This window comes from Podarcis gaigeae (genome assembly GCF_964106915.1).
Source record: "Podarcis gaigeae genome assembly, chromosome: 2".
Lineage (NCBI taxonomy): Eukaryota > Metazoa > Chordata > Lepidosauria > Squamata > Lacertidae > Podarcis > Podarcis gaigeae.
The window spans coordinates 24,565,634-24,593,526 of NC_139679.1; the positions used below are offsets into that span (position 1 = coordinate 24,565,634).

Below are 27,893 nucleotides of genomic sequence, written 5' to 3' on the forward strand. Positions count from 1 at the left end.
AATGTGGTTAGGAAGACTCTTCCACCCTGACATTATCCAAAATCTTTTTTTTATTGTTATGCGCTTAATGATGTACATTCCACAGATTAGTTGTAACATTATTTACAGCCATTCGCCAATCAAGTCCTCATCCAGTGATAGGGATGGAGAATATGGTTAACTGACAGAGGAAGGCAAGAATATGCCTTGTATTTTTTTGCTTCCCCCTCATATTTTATGGAAGCTGGGTGGGGTAAAAAAATGGATAAAAGCGCTCTCTTAAATGCACATTTCCATTCAAGTGGATTAATGCTATCCGTTCCTCATCTACATTGGGCATATTACAAACTGATAGTGCCGCAGAGCACAATTATTTGTACACGATTCCGGAGCCAGTAATCTTAACACTTTTATTTTTTGTTTTAAATGAACGATGCTTTGTATTTAACCTCCCCCTTCGATTCCACAAACAAGTGTTCTCCAAAGATTCTTCAGTCATCCTACACTGTCTCCTGGAGGCCTCTTATAATATCTATATATATAGCTGACCTTTCCGTATGCATGCTCAGAGCAGGGGGATAGGATGTTACTTAAGTGGCAATCCGAGCCTGGAGTGGCTTAATGCTCTGGCTCGGCATCCATACAAGTCTCCCAGGGATTCTGGGGCATGCGAGGCAAGGAGATGAGCAGCAGAGCAATCCCACAGATGAAGAGCAGGACAAAGGAGGCGCAGGCACAGGCGAAGGACCACGAGTAGTAGTACTCTATCCAGACCGTGTAATCGCTGTCAATCATCCTTTTGACAGACTGCCTCATGACTTCCACGGATATAATAATGCACAAACCTGGAGGGAGGGAAGAAAGGGAAAGCTGTAAACAGCTGACGAACAGGGTTCACTGTCGTGATCTTAATTGGTTTTGGGCTTAGCTGAATCCAACATCTTCTTTTTGATTGCCCACTGTTGCTGGAATATAGAATAGAATGTCCAGTCCAGCACCACTTGCTTGTCACAGAGATGCCTATGGGAAGCCCGTAAGCAAGACATAAAGGCAATAGCATCATCTCGCTGTTGTTCCCCAGCACCTGGCATTTTGAGGCATGCTACCTCTGATCGGGATGTGGGTGGCGCTGTGGGTTAAACCACAGAAGTCTAGGACTGGCCGATCAGAAGGTTGGCAGTTCGAATCCCCGTGACGGGGTGAGCTCCCGTTGCTCGATCCCTGCTCCTGCCAACCTAGCAGTTCGAAAGCACATCAAAGTGCAAGTAGATAAATAGGAACCGCTCTGGTGGGAAGGTACGGTAAATGGCGTTTCCGTGCGTTGCTCTGGTTCGCCAGAAGTGGTTTAGTCATGCTGGCCACATGACCTGGAAGCTGTACGCCGGCTCCCTCAGCCTAGAAAGCGAGATGAGCGCTGCAACCCCAGAGTCGGTCACAACTGGACCTAATAGTCAGGGGTCCCTTTACCTTTACCTCTGATCGGTGGGATACAGCCAATATGATTCGTTGCCTTCAACAGCCTTATCCTCCATGTTCTGTGCGTTTGTGAGTCTGGGTGTGCTCATGCGCACAGGCCACAAGTATGTGTATGCATGCACACAACAAAAGCTGTAAAGGCTGACCTGGCCATAGCCTTTGCCAGCAAAATTTTCTTTCTTTCTTCAGGAAGGCCAGGAAAAAAAATCCTTAAAGGAATGGAGGATTGTGTGAGAGACCCATCAGAGTCCGAGGAAGGTGTTCCCCGCCCATCTGATAAGACAGTGATGGCCAAACCTGGCCCTCCAGCTGTTTTGAGACTACAATTCACATCATCCCTGACCACTGGTCCTGTTAGCTAGGGATGATGGGAGTTGTAGTCTCGAAACAGCTGGAGGGCCAAGTTTGGCCATCACTTAGCTAAGAGAAGTGTGTGTGTGTGTGTGTGTGTGTGAGAGAGAGAGAGAGAGAGAGAGAGAGAGAGAGCATCTGTGCAAGAGAGAAAAGGAACACAAGAACCAACATGCAATGACAAGGCAGCTTTACAAATGGAGCCCAATATGTGGTCTCTGTCTTACACCAAGAGGAAATTAAGAGCAATGAACTAGCTCAGTATGTTTCTTTCCCAGGTGAAAGTAATTGTTTCCTTCTTTAGCATGCCACTCAAATCGGCCCCCCTCTGTTATTTGAATCTTTATCAACATTCTGCCCCCCACATCTTCCCCTGAATTTGATTCACACCATGAAATCTGCATCCATTTACCCCCTTGTGTGATGATCTACCTGAAAAGGTGTAAAACATAGCAGCTGGCCTTAGGAGATAATCCATCTTTTTCCTGAAGGATAAGAGGACACAAATAGTTCCGATGATGGAAAAGCCAACGCTGAAGATGGCAATGGCAGCTGCAGAAATGCTGTATTCTGTCAAGACAAAACAGAGGGAAAAAATGATGACTCTCTTCAGACAACTCTTCCAGCCACATTGGTCCTGCAGAATTCCTTTAAAGCAAATAAAAATCATTAAGAATATGTGGTGGTGGTGGTGAAGGCTTATGACAGTCCAAGGCTTTCCATGTGCAGTTGTCATCTCATTTATTATTTCATTCATTAATTGATAGTTTATGTTTTGACATTTCATGTCTATCTGACAAGAGCAAGCCAGCAGCAAATCACACCAAGACAGTTGGAGTTAACTCTTTATTAGCAAAAACAGGATCTATACAGGAGTGTCAGGACTAATGAGCACAGCAACTTATCTCTGGTAGGTCTTGCCCCAGTGAGGCAGTCGCTCAGACTGAAGGTCCCTGCCTTCCAACAACTGCCTAAGTCCCCTCTTCTCCAGGTTTCCCCCAAGCAATCTGAGACTGAGTCTGCACGAATCTACGTAACTTCTCCTCTGCCCTTTTCATCCCTCTCCTGGTTCTGGGAGACCAAGGGAGGGAACCTTGTCACAACAGTAGGGGGAGACACCCATGCCGCTTTCCCTGCTGGATTCATCTCTGCCTCTTGGCCTCCCTCCTCTTGAGCCGTTTAAGGTTGTATAAGGTTGAGAGTCCCATGGACTGCAAGAAGATCAAACCTCTCCATTCTGAAGGAAATCAGCCCTGAGTGTTCACTGGAAGGACAGAGCCTGAAGCTGAGGCTCCAATACTTTGGCCACCTCACGAGAAGAGAAGACTCCCTGGAAAAGACCCTGATGTTGGGAAAGATGGAGGGCACAAGGAGAAGGGGACGACAGAGGACGAGATGGTTGGACAGTGTTGTTGAAGCTACCAGCCTGAGTTTGACCAAGCTGCGGGAGGCAGTGGAAGACAGGAGTGCCTGGCGTGCTCTGGTCCATGGGGTCACGAAGAGTCGGACTAAACGACTAAATGAATAAACAACAACAACAAGGTTGTATAGGTCTATTGAGCCAGGAAACCTATTGACAGTGCAGTCGGACCAGGACTGGAGTTATATACAGTTTGAGAAGCTCATATTGCTCAGGATTGGGACATTTCCTTCCAATCTCACTTACAGCTCTGTTTTCTTTGAGCCAAGGCTCCAGGTCAGCACTCTTGCACTGCATAGCTAAGCTAAGTATGTTGTATGTTATGAAGCCAAACAAACAAGCCAATGTCTGAACAAGGAAAGGATGGGTATGTTAATTTAATAATTCAGAGGTTTGTTTACATATTGCATTAGTTTGCAGATATATTTAATATTTAACACGCACAGCCATGCATTAATATTACAGTAGCTGATATTTGCCTTCTATGTTGTTTTTAAGTGTTGCAATGCCCCACTCCCCATTTGTTCAATCTAGGAGAAATCCTGAAGGTTATTTTCCTGCTAATTGGCTCCAATATAAGTGCACTGCTTTTTTTTGCAAAAAGGCAAACATGTTTCACTTTAATCTGTTGTTTTCTGATTACATATTTTCCTTCATGTTTTTCTGTCCCAAATCACATAGGGGGAAAAGGGCAGCGTCTGATTTTAACAGCAAAAATGGCACCCCAGTGAAAGGTGCCAAACCCACCCGTCTGCCTGCAGTTTACAGCCCCAGTTTTCTCCTCAAGGACTTGAGAGGAACTCCGGGACTGGAAGTCACCTAAGTTTGGAGAAAAGCACCAAGGGAGGGGAGCTGCAGGAGTCAAAGAAGCTGAGGGAGGCAGACCTTTGGCAGTGGGAGGTTTCTGCCCTCCCCCTTGGCGACCACTTTTGCAATTGCAGCTGGAGTCCTGGGCAGTCCTCTTGTGTATTAAATAAGAACCAAGCAAACTTGTCCATGTCAGTTACTCATTTCCCCAAAAATTCAGTTTGCCCCACATCAGTTACCTAATACCCTTATGCATTTATATTTTGCACATACAGTGGTACCTCAGGATGCGAACGGGATCTGTTCTGGAGCCCCATTCGCACCCTGAAGCAAACGCAACCCACGACTGCGTGTCTGCGGGTTGCGACTTGCCGCTTCCGTGCATGCACGTGATGTCATTTTGAGCATCTGCGCATGCGTGAGCGGCAAAACCCGGAAGTCACCGCAACCCGAAAGTGCTCAACCTGAAGCAACTTCAACCTGAGGTGTGACTGTATATGTTATCCTGTAAATATGCACAGTTTTGCAAACAAGGTTTCCCCAATACAACACATTTTGTACAGTGGTAAAGGTAAAGGTAAAGGTAAAGGTACCCCTGCCCGTACGGGCCAGTCTTGACAGACTCTGGGGTTGTGCGCCCATCTCACTTAAGAGGCCAGGGGCCAGCGCTGTCCGGAGACACTTCCGGGTCATGTGGCCAGCGTGACATCGCTGCTCTGGCGAGCCAGAGCTGCACACGGAAACGCCGTTTACCTTCCCGCTGGTAAGCGGTCCCTATTTATCTACTTGCACCCGGAGGTGCTTTCGAACTGCTAGGTTGGCAGGCGCTGGGACCGAGCAACGGGAGCGCACCCCGCCGCAGGGATTCGAACCGCCGACCTTTCGATCGGCAAGTCCTAGGCACAGAGGCTTTTACCCACAGCGCCACCTGCGTCCCTCTTTGTACAGTGGTACCTCAGGTTAAGTACTTAATTCGTTCCTGAGGTCCGTACTTAACCTGCAACTGTTTTTAACCTGAAGCACCACTTTAGCTAATGGGGCCTCCCGCCGTGCCGCCGGAGCCCGATTTCTGTTCTCATCCTGAAGCGAAGTTCTTAACCTGAAGCACTATTTCTGGGTTAGCGGAGTCTGTAACTTGAAGCGTATGTAACCTGAAGCGTATGTAACCTGAGGTACCACTGTACATTGTTTTCACTAGATATATGCATTTTGTGAATACCGTACTTTCCCCTAACATACATTATAAGATGTATTTTTGTCAAGTAGAAGGGGCTGGTTAGAAGAACTGCATTGCAAAATTTTGAGGCATTACACAGGTGTCAGAGACCAGGCTGAGGGGAGCTACTCCGATGAGGAATGGTGGGGACCTTGCCCTCCCCCTGCTTCTGACCAGGATCCTGAAGCTGCCCAGGAGCAGTATAGATTTGGAGCAGTGGTTTGCAGAGGGGCATAGTTTGGAAGACAACAGCTGAGCAGAACTGAGTGGGAAACAGCTAGGAGAAGAAGAACAGGGAGAGAGAGAATTAGCAGACTCCCTTTTGCTAGAAAGTGTCCAACCGATCAGGTCATGGAGAGCAGATAAGGCTTGCCAGACGAGAAAGTGGCGGGGATGGCTTGGGATGAAGTGGGTGGAAACCTTAATTGGAACCACCTTTGCCCCAAGAATGGACCCTTTAACTGGTAAGAGACTATTTTTGCTTTGTTCTTCTCATCCACGGCCAAAGGAAGGGAGGAAGCCGTTTCCCCGAGGCCTGACAACAGGATAACTGTGTTTTGTTTTGTGTGTTGGCTTGGGGTGGGCAAATAAGGTAGGTTTGCATTAAAATGTGAACTGAGCACATTTCTCCTCCATAGCCCTCCAGTTTAAACTGCTGCCATCATATCTAGTTTGGCCCTGATACAGGTTGATTCCACTTGGGATAGGCTGACACACATTTAAAATGCTTTTGAACATCTTTGAAAAATGAATTTGAGATGGTTTGTGCACTTAAAAAAAAACTTTTTTAGCAGTGCACTCTGAGGATTTCCTCTGAAGTGAATAATGATGGGATAGACATGTTTTTGAGATCAAATGGATACCTCTAATAGTGTGCAAACAGCTAATAAATGTGTGCAGAAATCCAGACTTTTATGCATATAATGTTTATGATTTAAAGCATAAAGACTGAAGGAAACTCTTCAGATTATTATCAGTATTATTATTATAGTAATTATTAAGATTATTATTACTGTCAACAGCAGCAGCAACAACAACAACCACCTTTTATGGGGTTTAAAACAGTGATTTGTAGAAAAATTGCAAATATCTTTTTGCTTGCCTCATGTAAGGATTGAAGAATTAAGAAATAAGATGTTGGGCTGGTGTGGTGGAAGAAGCACAGATCTGATAAGAGGTAGGAGATCTGGTGAGAGATAAGAAATCTGACAAGATATAATAGATCTGATAAGATAAAGTAAAATATAAAAAGAGAAGAATACCATCCTAATTTTTTTTTATTCTGAAACATAATAAAAGTTACCCATGTATATAGTTGAGGTACTTTTTATCAGACAGCTGTAGTAAAAGCACTTGAATTTAGCAGTAATGATGCCATATTACTACTGAAAAAGATAATGAAGGTCAACAGGTTGATCCACATCAACAAACTGTGGAGGGTCCTTTCCCCATTTTCAAGACTGACTGAGCTATATTGGCTGCTGATAGAAAGAAGAGGAACATTTTTAAATTTATTAAAAATATTTTTATTGCAAGAAAAGACCTTAAAAATCCAAAATAACAGCAGTAGGATTGCTAAACACTATAGCCACATGTTAAAATATGTAGTGTAGTAAGAACACAGGTATAAAAGGGGGGAAGGCTTTCCATTACTATTAAGAACGAAATTTTACTTGTGACTATGAACCCTGTCCCCAGCTCTAGAAAGTCCAGTTAGCAGCACAATCCTATGCGTGTCGACTCAAGAGGAAGCCACATGGATTCGATAGGGCTTGCTCCCACGTAAGCATGCCTAAGATTGCAGCTTAAGCCTTTATGTAGCTACACCATATGAATTTGCAACTAACTCCACAGAACTGTGTTATCCAATCGTATCCCTGGAAAGCCTCCCATTGCAGCCCATTTTGTCTTTCCGTATTTAGAAGAAGTCACATTCCATGTCTCCTGAACATTTTTTGGACATTTATTGTGTGAGGCATATTGTAGTGAGAACAAGATGGCCGCCTTACCGGTTTTTCCTTACCTCTTTGTGTTGACACTTCAAAAATCTCTGTGCTCTCTCCTGAGACAAAGTGTGTGAAATAGGAACAGTTGCGTTCTGGAGGGAAACAAAAGAAAAGGCAAATGGATAAAGGCACATTTTTTTTTATTCCACTTGAATGCTGAAGCATACCCTCCAACATTTCTTTGATGAAAATAGGACGTCCTGTTCCATCATCATCATCATCATCACAATAATTTTATTATTTGTACGCCACCCATCTGACTAGGTTGCTACAGCCACTCTGGGTGGCTTCCAACATATATAAAAACATAATAAAATATTAAACATTAAAAACTTCCCTATAGAGGGCTGCCTTCAGGTGTCTTCTAAAGGTTGTATAGTTACTTATCTCCTTGGCTTTGGGGTCGCATACCCTTCAATATTTCTCTAGTGAAAATAGGGACGTCTTGAGGAAAAGTGGGACATTCTGGGATTAAATCAGAAACTGGGATGGCTTCTGTAAATCTGGGACTGTCTCTGGAAAACAGACACTTGGAGGGTCTGCTGAAGCAGTCAAGGGATTTAAATAACACAATGTGCAGTCATATGACATTTTCTCATAAGTAACTTACTTCAAGGTAAGTATGTATACAGTGGCAGCTTCCTTTATTTATTTTCTCTTTCTTCTTCTTGGAAAGGGCCTTTTAATGAGGCAAGCTATTTCATTAAGTACTTCCCCACCTACTCCGACTTGTAGCAGCTCTCTATCACAGGTTTTATGTAGCATGATGCCCATCAAGATTTTTTGGACTCCAAGTCCCATCAGCCTCAGCCAGCATGGCTAATGGTGAGGGATGATGGGACTTGGAGTCCAGCAGCACCTGGAGGGCACCAGTTTGGCTACCCATGCTCTGAGACAGTGTTTCCCAAACTTGGGTCTCCAGCTATTTTTGGACTACAATTTTCATCCTCATCTCTAACTAACCAGGACCACTGCTCTAAGATGTCAGGCAAATATATTTCCTAGACCTTCTCTACATGATATCATAGACATCAAGAATTTAATTGGAGGCTTTATAGGTGCCAAGTATAGGAAACAACTATGTTACCTATTCTGAATTTTTTGCTCCTTTTGTGCAAGATCACAAGACTGCAGCAAGCAACAGGTGGCTGGTGCTAATATAACAGGAAGTATAGTTACGAATGTTGGCCAAACCGTGCCAGCCATATCTTTGTTTGGAAAATTTCAGTTAAAGGTTTGGGATGAATGAGTGGTTGGTATTTCCTCAGCAGAAGCTAAGGGTTGAAAGATCGCCCTGGAATGTGAGAACTGTTTGTGGAAGATTACTCATCCTTCCTCCTGCCTTGGGAGTTTAATATCTCTGTGGAGAAGGAACGGCAGAATCTTGAAAGGGGGAGAGCTTTTAGAACAGGGGTCAGCAACCTTTTTCAGCTGTGGGTTGGTCCACCGTCCCTCAGACCATGTGGTGGGCCGGACTATATTTTGAAAAAAAAATATGAACGAATTCCTATGCCCCACAAATAACCCAGAGATGCATTCTAAATAAAAGGACACATTCTACTCATGTAAAAACACACTTATTCCCAGACCATCTGTGGGCCGGATTTAGAAGGCAATTAGGTTGCTCCCAGGCCTTAGGTTGTCTACCCCTGTTTTAGAAGAAGCCTGTATCTTCTAAAGCAGGTCTGCTATGAGCTAGAAGTCCTTATGCCACTTGCCTCCAGTTATGCTCTACTGGTATATATGTAAGTAAACAACAACAACAAAACAACAACTATTATTATTATTATTATTATTATTATTATTATTATTATTATTATTTTATTTGTACCCCCATCCATCAGACTGAATTGCCCCAGCCACTCTGGACGGCTTCCAACATATACAAAAACATAACAAAACCTTAAACCTTAAACATTTCACTATATGTTACAAAATGCCATAATCCTCAAGAGAGCTCTCCTTCCAAAGCAATCCACATCTGGGCAGCACCACCTCTAGATCTTAGGAAAGTGACAAATATTCAATAGTATTGTAGAGGTAACCTTATGATCTATTGCTTGAGAGGCCATGGTACAAAGTATAAAGATTTTAATAATATTTTGCAGCCCTGCTGTCCTTCATCTTTGAAACAGTCCTCCAGGGTCCTGTTTTACAGATGACACAGCTAAGTACACACTAACTCGTTTAAGGCCTTTTGGGGAAGTCTGTGGGCAAGTACGATCTTGCAAAACTGTGATTACAATTTTAACAGACATAATAGATTGGATCTCATGAAGTTGTTCAGCCTCTATGTGCCCCCTACACTGCCCTCAACTGGTCCCAGAGGGTTGCAGGAAACCCCTGAGCAAATTTGGGGGGTATGTGTGTGTGGAGAGAAAGTTCTAATGTGTGAGCAGAAGTGACTTACAGTGGTACCTCAGGTTACATACGCTTCAGGTTACAGACTCTGCTAACCCAGAAATCGTGCTTTAGGTTAAGAACTTTGCTTCAGGATGAGAACAGAAATCGTGCTCCAGCAGTGTGGCGGCAGCGGGAGGCCCCATTAGCTAAAGTGGTGCTTCAGGTTAAGAACAGTTTCAGGTTAAGAACGGACCTCCGGAACGAATGAAGTACTTAGCCCGAGGTACCACTGTAATTGGATAGAACCCACAATCAGTTAAAGGAGTTGGCAAAGCTTTTAGGAAAGGCCAAGAACTAGGCCTTTTAGGAAAGGCCAAGAACTAGGCCTTTGAATAATAATAATAATAATAATAATAATAATAATAATTTATTATTTATACCCCACCCATCTGGCTGAGTTTCCCCAGCCACTCTGGGCAGCTCCCTATCGAGTGTTAAAAACAATACAGTATTAAATATTAAAAACTTCCCAATACAGGGCTGCCTTCAGATGTCTTTTGAAGATAGGATAGCTGCTTATTTCCTTCACACCTGAAGGGAGGGCGTTCCACAGGGTGGGCGCCACGACCGAGAAGGCCCTCTGTTTGGTTCCCTGTAACCTGTAATGAAAGCTTTGGGCTTTTACCGCTGGTAGGTCTTCATTTATTGCTTTCTTTTCTTCCTGCTCTAGAGAAGATGGAAATGTATAAAGTGGCAGAAAGAGGCTGGGACCCTGTGCTTTTTAGGGCTGCATAGAAGAGAGAAATTCAGTTTCTCATACCTTGGCATAACCAGGGCCAGATTTAGGTTTGATGAGGCCCTAAGCTACTGAAGGTAATGGGGCCCTTTATATGTGCAGCTGTCCATTGTCAACAATAAATTATCACGGTTTTTTTGTTTACTTACATTTTGATTACTTACATAATAGGAGCCTACACAACACAAAACACTGTTGCTGTATGTAGGTTTTATTTTGTTATCTTATATTTTGGAAATGTACATCCAGTTTTTTTCCTTTAAATTTTTTTGGTGGCCCCCAAGAGAGTGGGGCCCTAAGCTATAGTTTATTTAGCTTATACGTAAATCTGGCACTGGGTATAACAATCTGCTTCTGCAACAAGAAACGGTTCTCACGGTTCTGGAGCTACATTCTGTTTTTAGTCCATCTTTTTTTTAAAAAAAATATTTTCAATGCAAAATTACAACAAAAATTACAAACATCAAATCCAAAATAAAACTATACAAACAAGAAAGAAAAAAAGAAAAAAGAAAACACACACACATCTACAAATGTCATCTGGGCCAGGACACAGTTGTTCAGGCCAGGATGCAGAGGCCTGGCCAAGATGCAGAGGCCTAGTCAGGATGCAGGATGTGCAGGCCTGGCCAGGACACACAGGCCTGTTATACCTTCTGGGTTTGAAGAGGCATGTGACCCCCACCTGTCCTGAGCCTGAGGAATCACACACCTCCTCCCCAAGCTAGTGAGCCCCAAAAACAAATCCTCATAAACCTGCAAGAACTAATCCAACTTCTAAGCACTTTCCCCTCTGACAAAGATAGGGCTGAAGAGGAAGGCAGAGTCAACACTGATAAATTATAGCGGAACGTTCTGAAGAAACACATCTCCTTATACAGTATGAGCCTGCCTGGCCTCGGAGATCTTCTGCAGAGGCCTTTCTCTTGATCATGCCACATTCGCAGGCATGTTTGGTGAGGATGTGAGACAGGGCCTTCTTGGTGGCTGCTCCCAAACTGCTTCCACCCTGGGCTGCCCCCACTATCTGCTTTTGTTTCGCCAGCAGGCAAAAACTTTTTTCAGTTAGCAAATAACTGGTTGTTGTAGCATGGTCTTCTGAGTGTGCGTGTTGTGCATTCTTTTCTTTATTTAATTGTTTTTAAATATTTATTGTATGTGTTCTTACTGGTATTTGTCCTAATTTGTGGAATGCATGCCAGAGAATATGTAGTATACCTGCCTAGGGAATTTTGCTGTGGAGTAAGGCAGGGTTACACTGTGGTTACGCAATGAGAAGTGGTTCATTATGTGCCTAAATTGCAAGAAAAACAGGGATGGGAAGTTTCTGTGTCCCCATGATTTGTGGAGTGTGTGTTCTGTCATGCTGCGCTTCTTAAAACGTAGTAGCAGTTTTATTTGTTCAGTCCTTGGGCCGTAACAAACGAGATAAAACTTCCACATCTAATTAAAATCAGAAACAAATTATTCCCTTATAATAAAAATCCACTGCACAGACAGCTAAACATTTTCAGTGCATGCTTGCTACCATGGAGGCAAAGGAGGAAAGCTTTTCAACAACAGCTCTATCACTTTTTAAATAAGTAATTTTGTTTGTTAATAGGCCAATGACTTATTTGCACACAGCTGCAACAAATAAGGCAGGTTCTCTGTAATACCTTCATTACATAGAAAATGACTACAGGTGGCATTACAGTGTTTTCTGACTTTTATTTCCACTACAATAATGCATGAAGCTTGCAGCAAACAGGTGTCCTTTGGATTATTGTCCAGGATTTCTTGCTTGCAGGTAAGGATGGAGGTGGGTGGGAAATTCAACTCAGTTTGCTTTTAAAGGTAATTATCAAATTTGCTCTTTCTGAAACCATATGAGAACTGAAACACAGCCAGCCTTTGAAATTTTGTGGATGCAGTTCTCCAACCAAACGATGTTTACAGAAGTACGTATATTGGGGGGAGTGTGCATAAAAATTGATATAATAGTGAAAATAACATACAAAACTGTATAATATATGGGGAAATTGCAAGAAAAGGTGTACATTAGTCAGAATTGCATACAAAAATGTGTGTATTTGGACAGATGCTTATGAATTTTAATGAGATTCCATTTTAGTGCAAATTGCTGCAGAAATGTGGAGAATTTAAGATTCAAAAAATCAGAAACTGAGAGATCTGAAACTGACTGCTCCTTCCATGCCTACTTGTAGGCAGGGCAACTCTAGATTTAGTAGTCCCTAAGTGCACCAAAAACATGTGTGGATGGATATTTTTCTCCCTGCCTCCCTCGCTTTTCTACATGATGGCTTAACATACTGTAATCACCCTGCAGAGCCTTTGAGTGTCAGGCTTGCCTGAGCACTATTGGTACATCATTCCTCATGGGATGCGGGTGGCGCTGTGGTCTAAACCACTGAGCCTCTTGGGCTTGCTGATCAGAAGGCCAGTAATTCGAATCCCTGCGACAGGGTGAGCTCCCATTGCTCTGTCCCAGCTCCTGACAACCTAGCAGTTTGAAAGCATGCCAGTGCAAGCATATAAATAGGTACCACTGCGATGGGAAGGTAATCAGTGTTTCTGTGCACTCTGGTTTCCGTCACGCTGTTCCGTTGCACCAGAAGCGGTTTAGTCATGACCTGGAAAGCTGTCTGTGGACAAACGCCAGATCCCTCAGCCTCAAAGCAAGATGAGCGCCACAACCTTTACCGTTATATCATCCCTCATGAATACACTGGTGCTCCTCCACCATGGGACAGTATTGTGCCAGTTTTGGGTTCTGAGCACCCATGAGTCAGTCTAGGGGAACAGTGGTTGTTGTGTGACTATAAGAACAAAGTTATGAGGAGGAGAGCGCAACATCTGTTTCAGGCAACTCCAAGTGATTGGAAAGATCCTCTTGGGTGTCTTACATCAGAAATACTCTTTCAGCTAGCTTATGGAGCAATGGCATTTTAAGTACTGTAATTAATTGCTAATATGGAATAACATGGAAATTATTCAGTGCAAGATGGCACTCTACCATGTGCATTACTGCTCGTGTGGGTACAATAATTATGGTTTAAAGACAATGCAGTTCTTTAGCACAACATTTAATCTTCTGTACTTTGGTTGATTTATGGTAACTGAATAAGCAGTACTGTTTGCAAAACAGACGTGTGATTTTAATTTCTTAATACAAAGCATTCTGCTTCGGTTTAGACAGTTGCCCTTCTCGATGGTCTTTTCCAGTTACAACAAGGGAGACGACACCCATTTTGTGGTGGTAAGAAGCAGACCAGTTCGTCACACACGAAGGTAAAATATGATGAGACTGTGGCTGTAGACAAGTGAAAATATTTGATTGGGGGTGTCTTGTGTGTAAAATGGCCAACTGAGCTAGATGGATTAACATTCTGGCTTCCTATTCTCCTAGTTCTGTCAAACAATAAGGATGCTATTGTTTTTTCTTAGGCTGTATTTATTTCCCTGTGCAGCATCATCATCATCATCATCATCATCATCATCTTCTATTATTTATACCCCACCCATCTGGCTGGGTTTCCCCGGCCACTCTGGGCGGCTTCCAACTGAATATTAAAAACACAATACAGCATTAAACGTTAAAAAACTTCCCTAAACATGGCTGCCTTCAGTTGTCTTTTAAAAGTAAGATAGTTGCTTATTTCCTTGACATCTGATGGGAGGGCATTCCACAGGGTGGGCGCCACTACCAAGAAGATCCTCTGACTGGTTCCCTGTAACCTCACTTCTCGTAGTGACGGAACCGCCAGAAGGCCCTTAGAGCTGGACCTCCGTGTCCGGGCTGAATGATGGGGGTGGAGACGCTCCTTCAGGTATACAAGACCGAGGCTGTTTGGGCTTTAAAGGTCAGCACCAACACTTTGAATTGTGCTCGGAAATGTACTGGGAGCCCATGCAGGTCTCCCAGGACTGGTGTTATGTGGTCTTGGCGGTCACTCCCAGTCACCAGTCTATCTGCCGCATACTGGATTAATTGCAGTTTCCAGGTCACCTACAAAGGTAGCTGCACATAGAACGCATTGCAGTAGTCCAAGTGGGAGATAACTAGAGCACGCACCACTCTGGCGAGACAGCCTGGGTACCAGATGGTGCTGGTAAACAGCTGCCCTGGACACAGAATTGACCTGTGCTTCCATGGACAGCTGTGAGTCCAAAATGACTCCCAGGCTGTGCGCCTGGTCTTTCAGGGGCACAGTTACCCCATTCAGGACCAGGGAGTCCTCCACACCAGCCTGCCCTCTGTCCCCCAAGAACAGTACTTCTGTCTTGTATAACCTGATGCTTCTGAAACAGAGTGGAGTTTCAAAAGTAGCTTTTAGTATGGGCTGGCAGCGGGTGTGAGTGCTGCTTGTGAAATTCCACTGCATTTGAGCAAAGGACTTTGTGTGAGCTTAAGGCTGTGATCCTCTGTTGCTTTTCTTGGGAGTAAGCTCCATGGGACTCGGTGAGTAGACATGCCTACGATAACACTGAAAACAGCCATTTGGATTTCAGCTCATGCCTGTAGAAATCATGACTGATTATCATGACATTACTTTTGCAACGCTTTGCTTAGCTTACTAAAATAGCATAGCCATTTTGAAAGCCAATTCATACACAAAGGAAGTAAAATTCAGTTGCCTAATGTACGGTTAAAATCTCCTGTGTTCTTAGGAAGATGGATTGCAAACAAATCAATATACCTAAGTGCAAAAAATAAAATAAAAATCATATTGTGGATTTAATGGCACAAATCAGAAATCCATTTCCTTTGCTTAAGAGGGCTTAGTTGAAAAAGTATTTTATTTCTGGTCTGTTGACCATAATAAATTGATGATGATTATGATGAATAGCGTTTAGTTATCAGACTAAGCAAAGCATCATGACATATTATCTTCACCAGCATTTCAAAACCCCAAAGGCATCCTCTACAGTCCTAGGAACAGAGACTGTCCCAAAATTAGGATCATAATTAGATTTTTATTGGTATGTGTGTTGTTGGAGAAACCAACCAAAGTGCAATCCTACATGTATCTACTCAGTGCAATCCTAAACTACAGAGTCGAGGGCTTGCCGATCAGAAGATTGGCGGTTCAAATCCCTGCGATGGGGTGAGCTCCTATTGTTCGGACCCAGCTCCTGCCCACCTAGCAGTTTGAAAGCATGCCAGTGCATGTAGATAAATAGGTACCACTGCGATGGGAAGGTAAACAGTGTTTCCGTACGCTGCTCTGGTTCGCCAGGAGTGGCTTAGTCCTGCTGGCCACATGACCCAGATGCTGTACGCCTGCCCCCTCGGCCAATAAAGCGAGATGAGCGCTGCAACCCCAGAGTCGTCCGCAACTGGACCTAATGGTCAGGGGTACCTTTACCTTCTACTTACATTACTATGCAGTCTCTTAATCTTGCCAGTCAATAATATTATAGTTCACTGGAAGCTGCAATATATCAGGGCCAGGTTCCCACATTCTGAAGTTAAAGAGTGAAGCCTACAGTTTAAGACTAGGGCAGGCAAACATTGCTCCATCATGAGCATTAACAGGGTTATTATGCATTTGCATTTGTTCTGGCAAAATGAGCAGAACAATCCTGAATGCCTGGCTGATTGGTTTAGAAAAATAGTCATAGAATAAACCTGCTTTTGTTATGAAGACACTTTCAGTGTGACTCACTGCACTTGGGAATACTATCTTCTTGAACAGAATCGCTTATCGCTCATCAGAATGAAGACACTTCAGTTTCTACCAGTGCTAAAAATGATGTTTTAAAAAAAATGCTTGTATATAGGGAATATATTGTAACAGGGAATATATTTCTTAATGGATGAAAACTTTCCATACACTGTTGTTCTTTGTTGCAACTAGGAATATTATCCAAGTTTACATGGCTAAACGAATCACAGAGCTGGATCACCACAAGCCTTTACTGATCCTATTTTGTGCAGCGAGTTGTCAGAGGATGAAAGGCAGACAGAGTACGATCTCTGCAGTTATTTGAACCAGTTGTGCAAATCCTTTTATACTGGGCTGGTATCTTGTCACTTGTTTTATTGCCTATGTAGTTAGTGCATGGGACTGTGATTTGTACAGGGCCTTGGTGAATTATCCCATCACTTTTCTAACTGCAAAAGTGATGGGAAATTGCCCTGGAAAGTGTGGAATAATAACCACTAGCTGGCAATGCAAACTTCCATGCGAACATTATCAAAATGATTGCTCAATAAACAGGTGATGTTGTATATCCTCCAACCGCTACTTACATGCACAATCACACCACCACCCTGCACAAATAAACTCCGTAGCCAAGACTCTCATCTCCAGAACCAAACGCCTGGCTGACAAAGACCACTTGACAACTGAGTTACAGAATCTCTCAAATGTGTTAATTGCCAATGGATACCAGCAAAACAGGATTACGAAGCTAATCCAAAAGGAAACACCCCCCAAAAACCAAGACACAGAAGAAAACAATGGCATGGCCCTCCTTCCTTATATCAAGGGCACTACAGATAAAATTAGCAAAATCCTCCATAAACACAATATCAAAACAGCCTTTTGCACCAACCAAAAAATAGCCAATATCCTCAGAAACCCCAAGGATAAAATCCAGTTGGAAAACCAAGGGATCTATGAAATACCCTGCAAAGTCTGCCCAGCCACGTACATTGGACAAACAAACAGACGAATAAATGCACGTATCGCAGAACACAAGAATGCCGTCAAAAAAGAAGAAAAAACTTCCTCTCTTTTCCAACACATGAAAGAAACAGGACACGAAATTAATTTTGCAGATTCCAAATTGCTCTTTAACACGGAACATCACCACAAGAGAATAATCATGGAAGCCATCGAGATAGAGAAACACCCTCACAACATGAACAAGCGTGACGACACATCCCGCTTGCCAGACATCTGGAAATTAGCCCTCCCCACAAAAACTGACACCAGATCCAGAGGCACACAGAACGCCAACACCAATCAACCACACCAGACCCAAACCCAGACCCTCTCCACAGATGAATTACTGACACCATCCAGTAGCCAGTCCATGGTGGCACCTCCGGATGCTGCACCCCCCTGCAATCCCTACACAGATCTGGCTGACACAAGCCACAAAACCACAGCTCGCCCCTATACACGAAGCCAAGCCAAAGCACAACTAAGTGCAATACAGCCATCTTCTCAGGAAAACTCTTCACAAAGTTCAAGAGGTCAAGACACAAAGACTTTAGCAACTAATCCACACCTAATGACCCACCTAAGTGGTACTCAGGATATCACTCAAGAAATCACTCAAGGTATCTCTCAAGTAATTAAGGAACAAAAGAAGAAAAGGCACACTAGCCTGGGAACTTCCTCTCTGCCCAGAACATTGGAGGCTAGACACCACACCCCCTCTACAGTATTTATAGGAACTCAAACATTGAGATCCCGCTCTGTTCCAGTAACAAGAAGCCGAAAGCACCAGCCTGAAGATGACGAGTGAGACCTCGTCGAAACGTCGCCTAGACACCCCAACTTTTACACGGGAAGACACCCGAGGACACCAAAACCTGCATATATATATATATATATATGCTGGCCATGATTTGAAAATGGCGCAAGAAAGCTACACAGCTGGTGTCTCTGGAGGTGGTTTTATCCCTGTCCACGGTTTTTCAACTGAGCTCATACCAAAGCCCATTCAAGGCATGGAATTCCTAAGAAAGATCAACATCTAATCGTGCATCACCTTGGCATGCATGGATCATAAAGCACTCCTTAATGCTTAATCTCGCTATAGTGCTCTCAAATGATCAAAGCAATTTGCATGGATTCTCTAGCTGTAATTCTCATAACAACCGTGTAAGGTAAGTGTGCACCGCCCATATTGTAGATGCAGTAACCGAAGCTGAGAAAAAGTGGCCACATAGTGAGTTCACAGCAGAGACTAGACTCAAAGGCTTCCTGACATGTTGCTTAGTCTGTGACCTTCTGGATAGCTCAGTTGGTTAGAGCGTGGCGCTGATAATGCCAAGGCTGCAAGTTTGATCCCTGCTTGGACCAGGTGATCTTCAGGGTCCCTTCCAGTTCTGTGATTCTTAGCTACTATGCTAAAGCTCTAGGGGTTTGCACATATTAACCGGGTCTTTCTATGCACCTTGCTTACATTATTTGCCACACCAAAATCTATTTTTCAACTTGTGCTGGACAGAGGGGGCTGCCGTTTGAAAAACAAGAGGCCCAGACGGAATTGTTTGTGTAAAGTTCCCCAGGTTATGGCTGTAGAGCCATGGACTCTTTCAGAATTGACTGCTGATGATTTCTGAGTCATGGCTATGTGCAAACCTCCTTTCTCATTTCCCCGGGAGCAAATTTTATTTATTCATTTATTTTAGAGTATTTTTAGCTTGCCTATTATCCGCAGATCTCAGGACGAGTTGCAAAATATTTAAAACAAAAACACATCCATGTTAATGAAATAAAAGCTGGTCAGGATACAGAACTAAAACTGCACCTTGGTTTCCTGTTGCTGGGGCTCATCCTATTAAAGCTTCTACACAGCAACTAGGCTGAGGACAGAAAAGCCTGGGTTGTATCTATTGAGCTTTTTATTTGTCGGGATGCAAATTGCTATTGCCACTGGAAAATAGGAGAAAGAAAGAGCGTCATTTGGAAAGAGCATATTTTGATTTGCTGAAAGGAGCTTCCAGACCGGCTGTTCATTGAGTATTCATATTGATATGTATGCACAAAATGTACACTGAGGATATACAACATCACCTGTTTATTGAGCAATCATTTTGATAATGTTCGCATGGAAGTTTGCATTGCCAGCTAGTGGTTATTATTCCACACTTTCCAGGGCAATTTCCCATCACTTTTGCAGTTAGAAAAGTGATGGGATAATTCTGCTGTTCAACAACTCAGTTATTCAGCAACTCAGTATTGTGCCAATAAACAGCCCACCAGAAGCATCCTGAAATTTTACCAGCTCACTTCTAATTGGAAATGGGAGGCTGGATCCCATGTTAAGATCAATTGGGTTATATCCAACTCCACTTCACTTGTTTCCTAAGTTTTTGAGGGAAGGGGAAATGAACATCCAAAATATTTACTTTTGAGCTGAGATTTGGAAAATTGCTTCCTTGGAAAGGAACAAACGGCCAGTGCTGTAGTCACCCATTCCCCCAGCCCCAATAACAGAAAAGTTCACAAATAGTCACTAGAACTGAGTATTGATTAATACATTATTGAAGGGGTTGATAACGAAGGAACATTTGCCAAGTGAAAATAGGGAAATGCTATATTACTACCGCTAGTAATACTGTAGTAGCATACCCTCCAATGTTTGTCTGATGAAAATAGGCACAGCCCCATATTCCTCTAATGAAAATAGGGACGTCCTAGCAATTTCAAGATGACAAACTGCATTGTTTCTTAATTAAGGTTCTCTATGAGAAGGAGTGTTGCCTTCTTAAAAGACACTCTTATTTCCTGTTAAGTGGCTTGCTTTGCTATTAAAATGCATATTGATGGGCCTTGGTTAAGTTACTGTTAGATCATGTTTACAATATACAGTGGTACCTCTGGTTATGAACATAATTCGTTCTGGAAGTACATTCTTAAGCTGAAACCGTTCTTATCCTGAGGCGTGCTTTTGCTAATGAGGCCTCCCGCTGCACGCACACCTCCAGCGCGTGATTTTTGGTCGCATCCTGGGGCAATGTTTGCAGCCAGGAGCAGCTACTTCCAGGTTAGCGGAGCTCGAAACCTGAAGCGTTCATAACCGGAGGTAACACTGTACTGTTAGTGGTTTGGTTTGCCATCACATTTCAGCATAAAGGTAAAGGTAAAGGGACCCCTGACCATTAGGTCCAGTCGTGACCAACTCTGGGGTTGCGGCGCTCATCTCGCTTTATTGGCCGAGGGAGCCGGCGTACAGCTTCCGGGTCATGTGGCCAGCATGACTAAGCCGCTTCTGGCGAACCAGAGCAGCGCACGGAAACGCCATTTACCTTCTTGCCAAAGCGGTACCTATTTATCTACTTGCACTTTGATGTGCTTTCGAACTGCTTGTTTGGCAGGAGCAGGGACCGAGCAATGAGAGCTCACCCCGTTGTGGGGATTCGAACCGCCAACCTTCTGATAGGCAAGTCCTAGGCTCTGTGGTTTAACCCACAGCACCACCCGCTTGCTTAAAGCCTACCTGAAATATAGGTCCTTTCTTTTTCCCTTTCTGCAAAAAGCGAGCTTGGGTAAAGCACACGGACCTACCTCCGCTGCACGTTGCTGGTTAAATTTAAAGCCCATAAATAACCAGCTGTCTTAATAAAACAGATTCATAACCAGTGCAGCCCAAGTGTATTTGCTGCCGGTGATGGATGTCAGCATATGCCAGCATAGATAGAACATAGCTGAGCTATACACACCCCTCTGCTGCCTTTCAAATGTGCACAGCAAACAAATAGACAATTATAGAGATTGTGAGTTAAGTCAGAGCAGTGTGACTAGAATTTATGGTGCCTAACTGAGACTGGGGGGTGGAGGCATGTCTGTAGAGAGATTTGATGGGCATTCTTGGGATTTTACTAAACTGGGTTGTAAATAACCACTCTGGGTCCCCCGTCCCCCCCGCTTCCTGCCATCTGAGACTCTCAGAAATTCTCGCATTTCTTCTGAATGGCAGACGCAGTAATTTATTACTCCCAATGATTATCCTTTATTATTTTTATAGTGCTATCAAGGCATCTAGTGCTTTGCAAAATTAAATTAAAGTGCTGAAAGCTTTGCAATCATCTGTTAGCTCTCCAGCCAGCAAATTGCAAGCTTTCAATTTGCCTTCTGACTAGCTTTCTCTCGCTAATCAGAGGCGTACAAACAATGGAAAAGGCAATGTTAAAACACGAATAGGAAACCATGCAATTATCTCAACAGTTGTGGTTTTTTTTTTTTTTAAAGTTCCTACCAGTCCCTGGTCACATTAGAGAAGCCACATAATTCCAGGCAAAAGGTTGGTTGTTTTAAACAAGGTTGTGTGTTTTGTGCTTGTTGTTGCTAGGTTATTAGATCCTAATGAAACAGTTGTCTCTACTTTGATTTATTTCGTAATGCAATGCCAGCTTCAGTAACGTGCTCAGCTTTGACAAAATATGTTTTACTGCAGCTCTCTTTCCACTTCCGTGGAAATAAAAATTGAAATAGTCTGAAAGGAACTGCTGTGCTCTTATACTGGGTGTGGCCCATCCCACTTCACCAGAGGCAGAACAGGAATGTGCTGCCCCTTCCTCCACCCCTCTGCCCCAACCCTGTGGCACTGCCACCCTGCCGAAGCCTCGCTTACTGGGGTCATGCAGAGCGCTTATGAGCTCTCACCACAAGCCGCTCCTACGGCTTCTCTTTCTCTTTTGGCAGGAGTAGGCGGGGCACCCACAGGCACCGCCCTGTGAGATTCTGCCTCATCTTTGAAGATCTTTGTGTCTGGAATTTGTGTTAATAATAACGATAATAATATATTTTTATTTATACCCCACTCTCCCGGCCAGAGCCGGGCTCAGGGCGGCTAACACCAATAAAATTATAATAAAACACAAGAGCGGGGGAAACAAACAAAAAAACCCCAAACCAACCCCAACAAACAGTTTATTTAAATAAGGGTTAAAATATAATTTAAAATGCAGCCTCATTTTAATAGTAGCCAATAAATCAAACCCACAAGGTGAGGGAAACATAAGGGTCAGACTGAGTCCAAACCAAAGGCCAGGCAGAACAGCTGTGTCTTACAGGCCCTGCGGAAAGATTTCAAGTCCCGCAGAGCCCTAGTCTCTTGTGACAGAGCGTTCCACCAAGTCGAGGCCAGTACTGAAAAGGCCCTGGCCCTAGTTGAGATCAATCTAACCACCTTGCGGCTTGGGACCTCCAAAGTGTTGTTATTTGTGGACCTTAAGGTCCTCCGCGGGGCATACCAAGAGAGGCGGTCCTGTAGGTACGAGGGTCCTAGGCCGTGTTGAATATTTGTAACTGTAAAATAGTAACAATAACTTTAAAAAAAATCATTGCGTTGCTATACAATACCATGCGACTGTAGTGTTCCAGAATAGTATGAAGGCGGGATCTAGTTTATAAAGGAGCACTCTTAGGGTGGGTGATATTTAATCCTCCACTCGGCACATGTTGATGAGTGCTGTGAATTAGCATGGCTGGCAGGCCAGTAGGTAACATGGGCAACTTGCAAGGGGCTGTTTTGTTTAACTGTCCCTTTTTCTTCTGGCAAGTAAGGTGCTGCCGTCTCCTTCAGATTTTAAGCAAATAATGGATTAGTCAATTTCTGTGTAGGAACTTTTGTTCCTGGAGGCCAGCTGTAGTCTTTGTAAGTTCGATAGAAGAAGGAAGAGGTGCTGTGGGATATTCCCTCAAGCCACCATCTCTAGCTCAATCTCAGGCACAAATTTCTAGGTTTCGGAAATCACATCACAGGACTGGAGCCTGAGTCAGATGCTGGGTCGGTAATAGTAATGGTAGTAATAATAAAAACAGCAACACCCAGAGCAGTTCTAAACCTGGCAAGAAAGACCATAAAAAGGCATCAGATATAAGCTGGGAAGGAGGGTGTGTCAATTGATGGAGCAGAAAGTTGAGCCGGAAGTTTTGAATCAGCTGACTGTGCCTGCACTAGTAGGAAAACATAAGTCTGTTTTAAAGGAATTGTGCCAGTTGGCAATTACCTTCTGGGTCTGGTTCCATGTAAGGATGATGACTAACTTGGTCCAAAATACTTGAATGAATGCCTCCCCCTGAATCAACCCGCCCAGGCATTAAGATCAGCAGATGACCTCACCCTGCTAGTGAGTAAGGACCAGGGGGCTTGATATGGCCTTCTCTGTGGTGGCCCCTTGCCTGTAGCATTACCTTGCGTTTCAGGTGAATCATTCAGCAACATTAATGGCATTTTGTTGACTAATTAAAATGCATCTCTTAGCAGGCTTTTGGGAGGGCCGAGGTTTGGTGTTGAAATGGTAGGGTTTGTTTTGCTTGCTTACCTGCAGCCATCTCGACTGCTATTGAGATATATGGGTTGTGTTTTACATGTTTTAGCCTTTAAGGATATTGTTAGCTATTGTTTTAATGTTATATGTACAGGCAACCCTCGATTTGCACAGGGGTTGCATTCTGGGTCATTGCGTGCGTTGGCAGAGCGCACATAAGCCCACTGCACCCTGCCATGTTCCACACTTGTGCCACCCTCTTCCATTTCTGAAAACAGCCTGCGCATGCACAGACATGCGTGCTTTGAATGCACGCAAAATGGTTGTTCCTTGGGGCCCTTTCACGAAAGCAGGTTATAAAAGCAATAAATAATAAACCCACCAATAAATTTCATATGATAAATGCCGCAACATTTCAAAGGAGAGTGCGCCTTGGATCTATACATTTTGCCAGAATTATAAACACCTCGTATTGATAGGGTGTGCGCTACCTGCCACACAAGGCAATGCAAACCGTGGTCAGAATTACTGAACGAAACAAGATGATAGGTACTCTATGTAATGATGGTTACCGTGTTTTTCGCTCTATAATATGCACCAGACCACAAGACACACCTAGTTTTTGGAGGAGGAAAACAAGAAAAAAAAATATTCTGAATCTCAGAAGCCAAAACAGCAAGAGCTGTGCAGTGGAAGCAGCAATCCCTCTTGCTGTTGTGGCTTCTGGGATAGCTGCGCAACCTGCATTCGCCCCATAAGATGCACACACATTTCCCCTTACTTTTTAGGAGGGAAAAAGTGAGTCTTATAGAGCAAAAAATTCGGTATTTTACTGAAAGGCTAACATATCAATGTCTATGGCTGGGCTCCAAAGAAGGCAGGCAGGCAGAGGGAGCAGCGTGGTGATCCCTGCCATATTTTTGCTTCTTGTTTTTGTCCCAGCTATCTCCGCAAGGTGCTGTTCAGTTTCAAAAGGAGCATTGGATCACATGTTCCAGCTTTCAAGAGGCCAAGTAAAGTCCTGCATCTACGTTGTCATGGCCCTGAGCAAAACACTTTACAATCCCTGATGCAGAAGGAAGACAGAGCTTTGGCACCTTTTATAGTTGTGTAGGAGAGGGAGTCTTGGCAGGTGTAGCAGCTTGTGATGCATGGGTAAAAGATACATACACCTGCTGAAATAATCTTTCCTACACTTCCATGAAAGGAAAAGGAAGCTTTTCCTTTGCATGCAATCGCCTTACCCAGTGCTTGAAAATCCCACTTCCTGACGCACTCCCAAATCTCTAGGCTTCTCTTTTCACAATATTTTCCCATAGCATAGTATCATTTCCCATCATGCACAGACTGCCACAGGGGCAATGCTTCCTTGGCCCCTGTTTCCAGAAACCATAGCATCTATATTCATTCTGCTTTGACACCGCTGCTCAGGTGCAGCTGAACGTTAGAGAGCCCTTCATTCCTTCCAGACAGCGAATTGAGAAAATGAATTCACAAAGGCGCAAAGGGAGTGGAAGCCTTATTTATCAATGGCGTTTGTATGTTGCCCAGTTCTCTGGGTGACTTACAATGAATAATAATAATAATATTAAAAATAAAGTAAAACATAAAACTTTTAGAATGGCGAGGGGGTACATAAATGCAACAAAATGGAATTCACCATAACCCCATCATTTAAAAGCAAAAGCAGAGGTTGCAAGTTCCTAGTCACCCACAATGTGTGGGTGACTAGGAAGTTGCTGAAAAGACCACAGAAGTATGGCTAGGTGAGCTTCCCTGGCAAGGCTGTTCCAACAATAACCAGGTGCCACTACTGAAATGGCTTTCTCACTGATGGTTGCCCACCTCACTTAATTAAGTGAGGACTTAATTCAGTGAGGACTTAATTCAGTGAGGACACCCAGAGCAGGGCTTTCAAAGAGGATATTTAAACTTCTACCTACGGGAGAAGGAGGTCTTTCTGGTAACTTGGTATCAAACTATTAATGGCAGGGGTGAGGAACACTTTTGGCCCAGTGGGCTAGATATTTATGTCCGCACCCCACCTCATGGGCCAACTTTGACATGTGGGCAGCACCTTGATGTCATAGTGATGTCAGGTGATTGGCTTGTCAATGTTTGCAGCTGATGTCCAATCCTGCTTTCTTTAGGGACTCCATATCTACCTGCCCAACATACGATGTCAGGTGTGGAATAGGTGGACATAGTTTGGAGAAAATGGCCTCAGAAGCAAAATTGGTGGACCAAGTTTGGACTGTGGAGTAGAGGTTCCCTACCCGTGCTTTAGAGCTGGGTTTCCCAAACTTGGATCTCCAACGGTTTTTGGACTACAGTTCCCATCATCCCTGACCACTAGTCCTGCTAGCTAGGGAAGATGGGAGCTGTTGTCCAAAAACCACTGTAGACCCAAGTTTAGGAAACCCTGTTTTAGAGGAAGCACAACTTGAACATTGTTCACCTGGGTGGATAAACCTGGATTGAGTCTTGGTTTGTTGGTCCTCATCCAGTCCATTACCACACTCATGCACAGCCATACCTTGTGAAAAAGAGATAAGAATGGGTGACCTCCACGCACTGGTGACACCTAGGCTAAGTCTCTGGATGACTTCTCCCTCTGGTTGCATATAGATGTTAAACAGAAAGAATAGGACGCAGCAACTGCGAAAGGGTTGAGTAGTGCTCTCCCAGGATCATCTTCTGGAAATGGCCACCCGAGTAGGAGTGGAATCGCTGTCAAGCAGTGCCTCCCACCTCTCTCCAGAAGGGGATACTAGCAGATGATGTTAAAAGCAACTGAGAGGTCCAGGAGAACTAACAGGACTGCATGCCCATGTTTTCTTTCAACAAAAGTCATTCAGTAAAGGGTCCAATGCCAGCCTTGAAACCTGTATGAAACAGCTCCATCTTTGACATAAGCCAAACATAAAAGATTCAGACAGAACCCACACAACAAAGGAATGCAGACACCAGCTTCTACATACGACCACACAACATTTCTGTGCACGTAACCATTGAACATATGTAGAAACTATTCAGAACATGGACAAATGCATGTGGGAGCAGGGAGAAGAGGCTGCTGCGGCAATTCCCCCTTCCACATGAATGCATTGACCAAGCTTGTTGTCCGTCTTGAGAAGGCAAGTCAAGAGTAGCAATATATAAACTTTGTGAGTAGCCATTTAGGGGGTGATGCTACATACCTCATTGCTATATTTTATTTCTTTAACAAAATTTATATATCGCTTGATGGTTCTAAAACCTCTAAGCAGTATCCAAAAAATTCAAAACATTAAAATCATCACTAAAAGTTGATGGCTATACTACTGTTTATGTTTTGCATCCATTATGCTCTCTACTATCATGCATTCAGAAGCATGTATGAAGGAGTTCACTGCAATTATTTCCAGCGATGCACTTAAGTTTTGCTTGTTAAATTGAATGGCTATCCTGCAGTGAAATGATCCATGGCTTATGGTCCTGTGTTTTCCTGCTATGTAATCAAACTTATTGATGTTAACTCCTAAGTATAGGTTAACTTTGTACCTTTGACATAGTTCTTCGACGCCCGTGCAGGGTTTGATATACTGGAGTTTTTATGGAGACCAAGCCCTTGTTATAATCTTTTGAATAAGGATTTATGCCAGCTCTGTAAGACTAGATTCACTGAACTCATACTACCAAAGAACCAGGAGAAAATATCTCTCAACTTCTGCCTCCCCTGCAATTTGTTTGTTTGTTTAATCAAATTTATACACCGCTAGATTGTAAATAACCACTGTAAAGTGGTTTACAAAAATAAAGGCTAGTTGATGAGCATGGGAGAAACGATTTATACAATATATGCCAAAAGAGGGGGTTCTGATTCCATTTTCCCAGAACGCTGTTTAACTTTCTAAAACGTATCTGGCTCGATGTTGTAATATAGTCTACAATGCTTTGTTAAGGTGGTTATTTAGTGAACAGAGACACATACCTCCTGGCAGGCTTATTGGCCCACAACCCTTCTCCTTGTCCGTCTCATTTTCTTTCATGAAGATCCGCTTTGTACAGATCCGCCATAGTCCAAAGTGAGCCGCCTCGCAAGTAGCATTGTACTCCTCCACCTTAGGACTCAGCACAGCCCAGTGATCTGTCACCACGGCTGTAAACATTAAAGCGACGCCTATCAAAATAATAGCAAAAGTCACCCGGACTTTGCAAGTCTTGCCTTCAGCCATGCTTGGAAAACTTATGCCTAGATACCTAGTTAATGCTGTGGCTACTGCTTACTTCTGGATTGTCAGCTGCCAGTGGCAAGGAAGACTGTGAGTTATATCTGAGGAGTGTTCCAAAGTCTTGGTGTCTGAAAGCATTTTGAAATGTCAGCCCTTGCTCCAAAGTGGAGCAAGTTGGGGGCTGGGAAAGGCAGGCCGCCAGCCATACCTACAGCTGTTGAGATATATCAGGGGGTTAGATGACTAGACTGGCTGGTGTGAGTGAGGCTTCTATTAATGCACAGAATGAGTGAAGTAAGTGGCTCTGCTCAGGTTACGGCCCCA

General features: G+C 43.6%; 1 protein-coding gene and 2 long non-coding RNA genes across 4 annotated transcripts in view; 1 reads left to right on the plus strand and 2 right to left on the minus strand.

Annotated features, from left to right (window-relative positions):
• Nucleotides 1–35: 35 nt before the first annotated feature.
• On the minus strand, nucleotides 36–27,783 carry CACNG1 (calcium voltage-gated channel auxiliary subunit gamma 1). The gene is made up of 4 exons (XM_083727849.1): nucleotides 27,329–27,783; nucleotides 7,273–7,347; nucleotides 2,239–2,376; nucleotides 36–824 (listed from the first exon to the last, which is right to left on the minus strand). The coding sequence occupies exons 1-4, from the start codon at nucleotides 27,570–27,572 to the stop codon at nucleotides 598–600; spliced, it is 684 nt and encodes a 227-aa protein (XP_083583975.1). The 5' UTR covers nucleotides 27,573–27,783; the 3' UTR covers nucleotides 36–597.
• The window catches only part of LOC310839294, a 191,678-nt gene continuing 172,718 nt past the window's right edge, over nucleotides 8,934–27,893 (plus strand). Inside the window, exons 1-2 of one of the 2 annotated variants that reach the window (XR_014561400.1) lie at nucleotides 8,934–9,000; nucleotides 13,590–13,685. This is a non-coding gene — a long non-coding RNA (uncharacterized lncRNA). Of the gene's footprint in view, nucleotides 9,001–13,182; nucleotides 13,686–27,893 lie in introns of those variants that run through there. The other variant, XR_014561401.1, reaches the window with a different exon arrangement.
• Nucleotides 13,611–21,376, minus strand: LOC310839330. The gene is made up of 3 exons (XR_014561441.1): nucleotides 21,339–21,376; nucleotides 18,888–19,012; nucleotides 13,611–13,707 (listed from the first exon to the last, which is right to left on the minus strand). It is a non-coding gene; the product is annotated as an uncharacterized lncRNA (long non-coding RNA).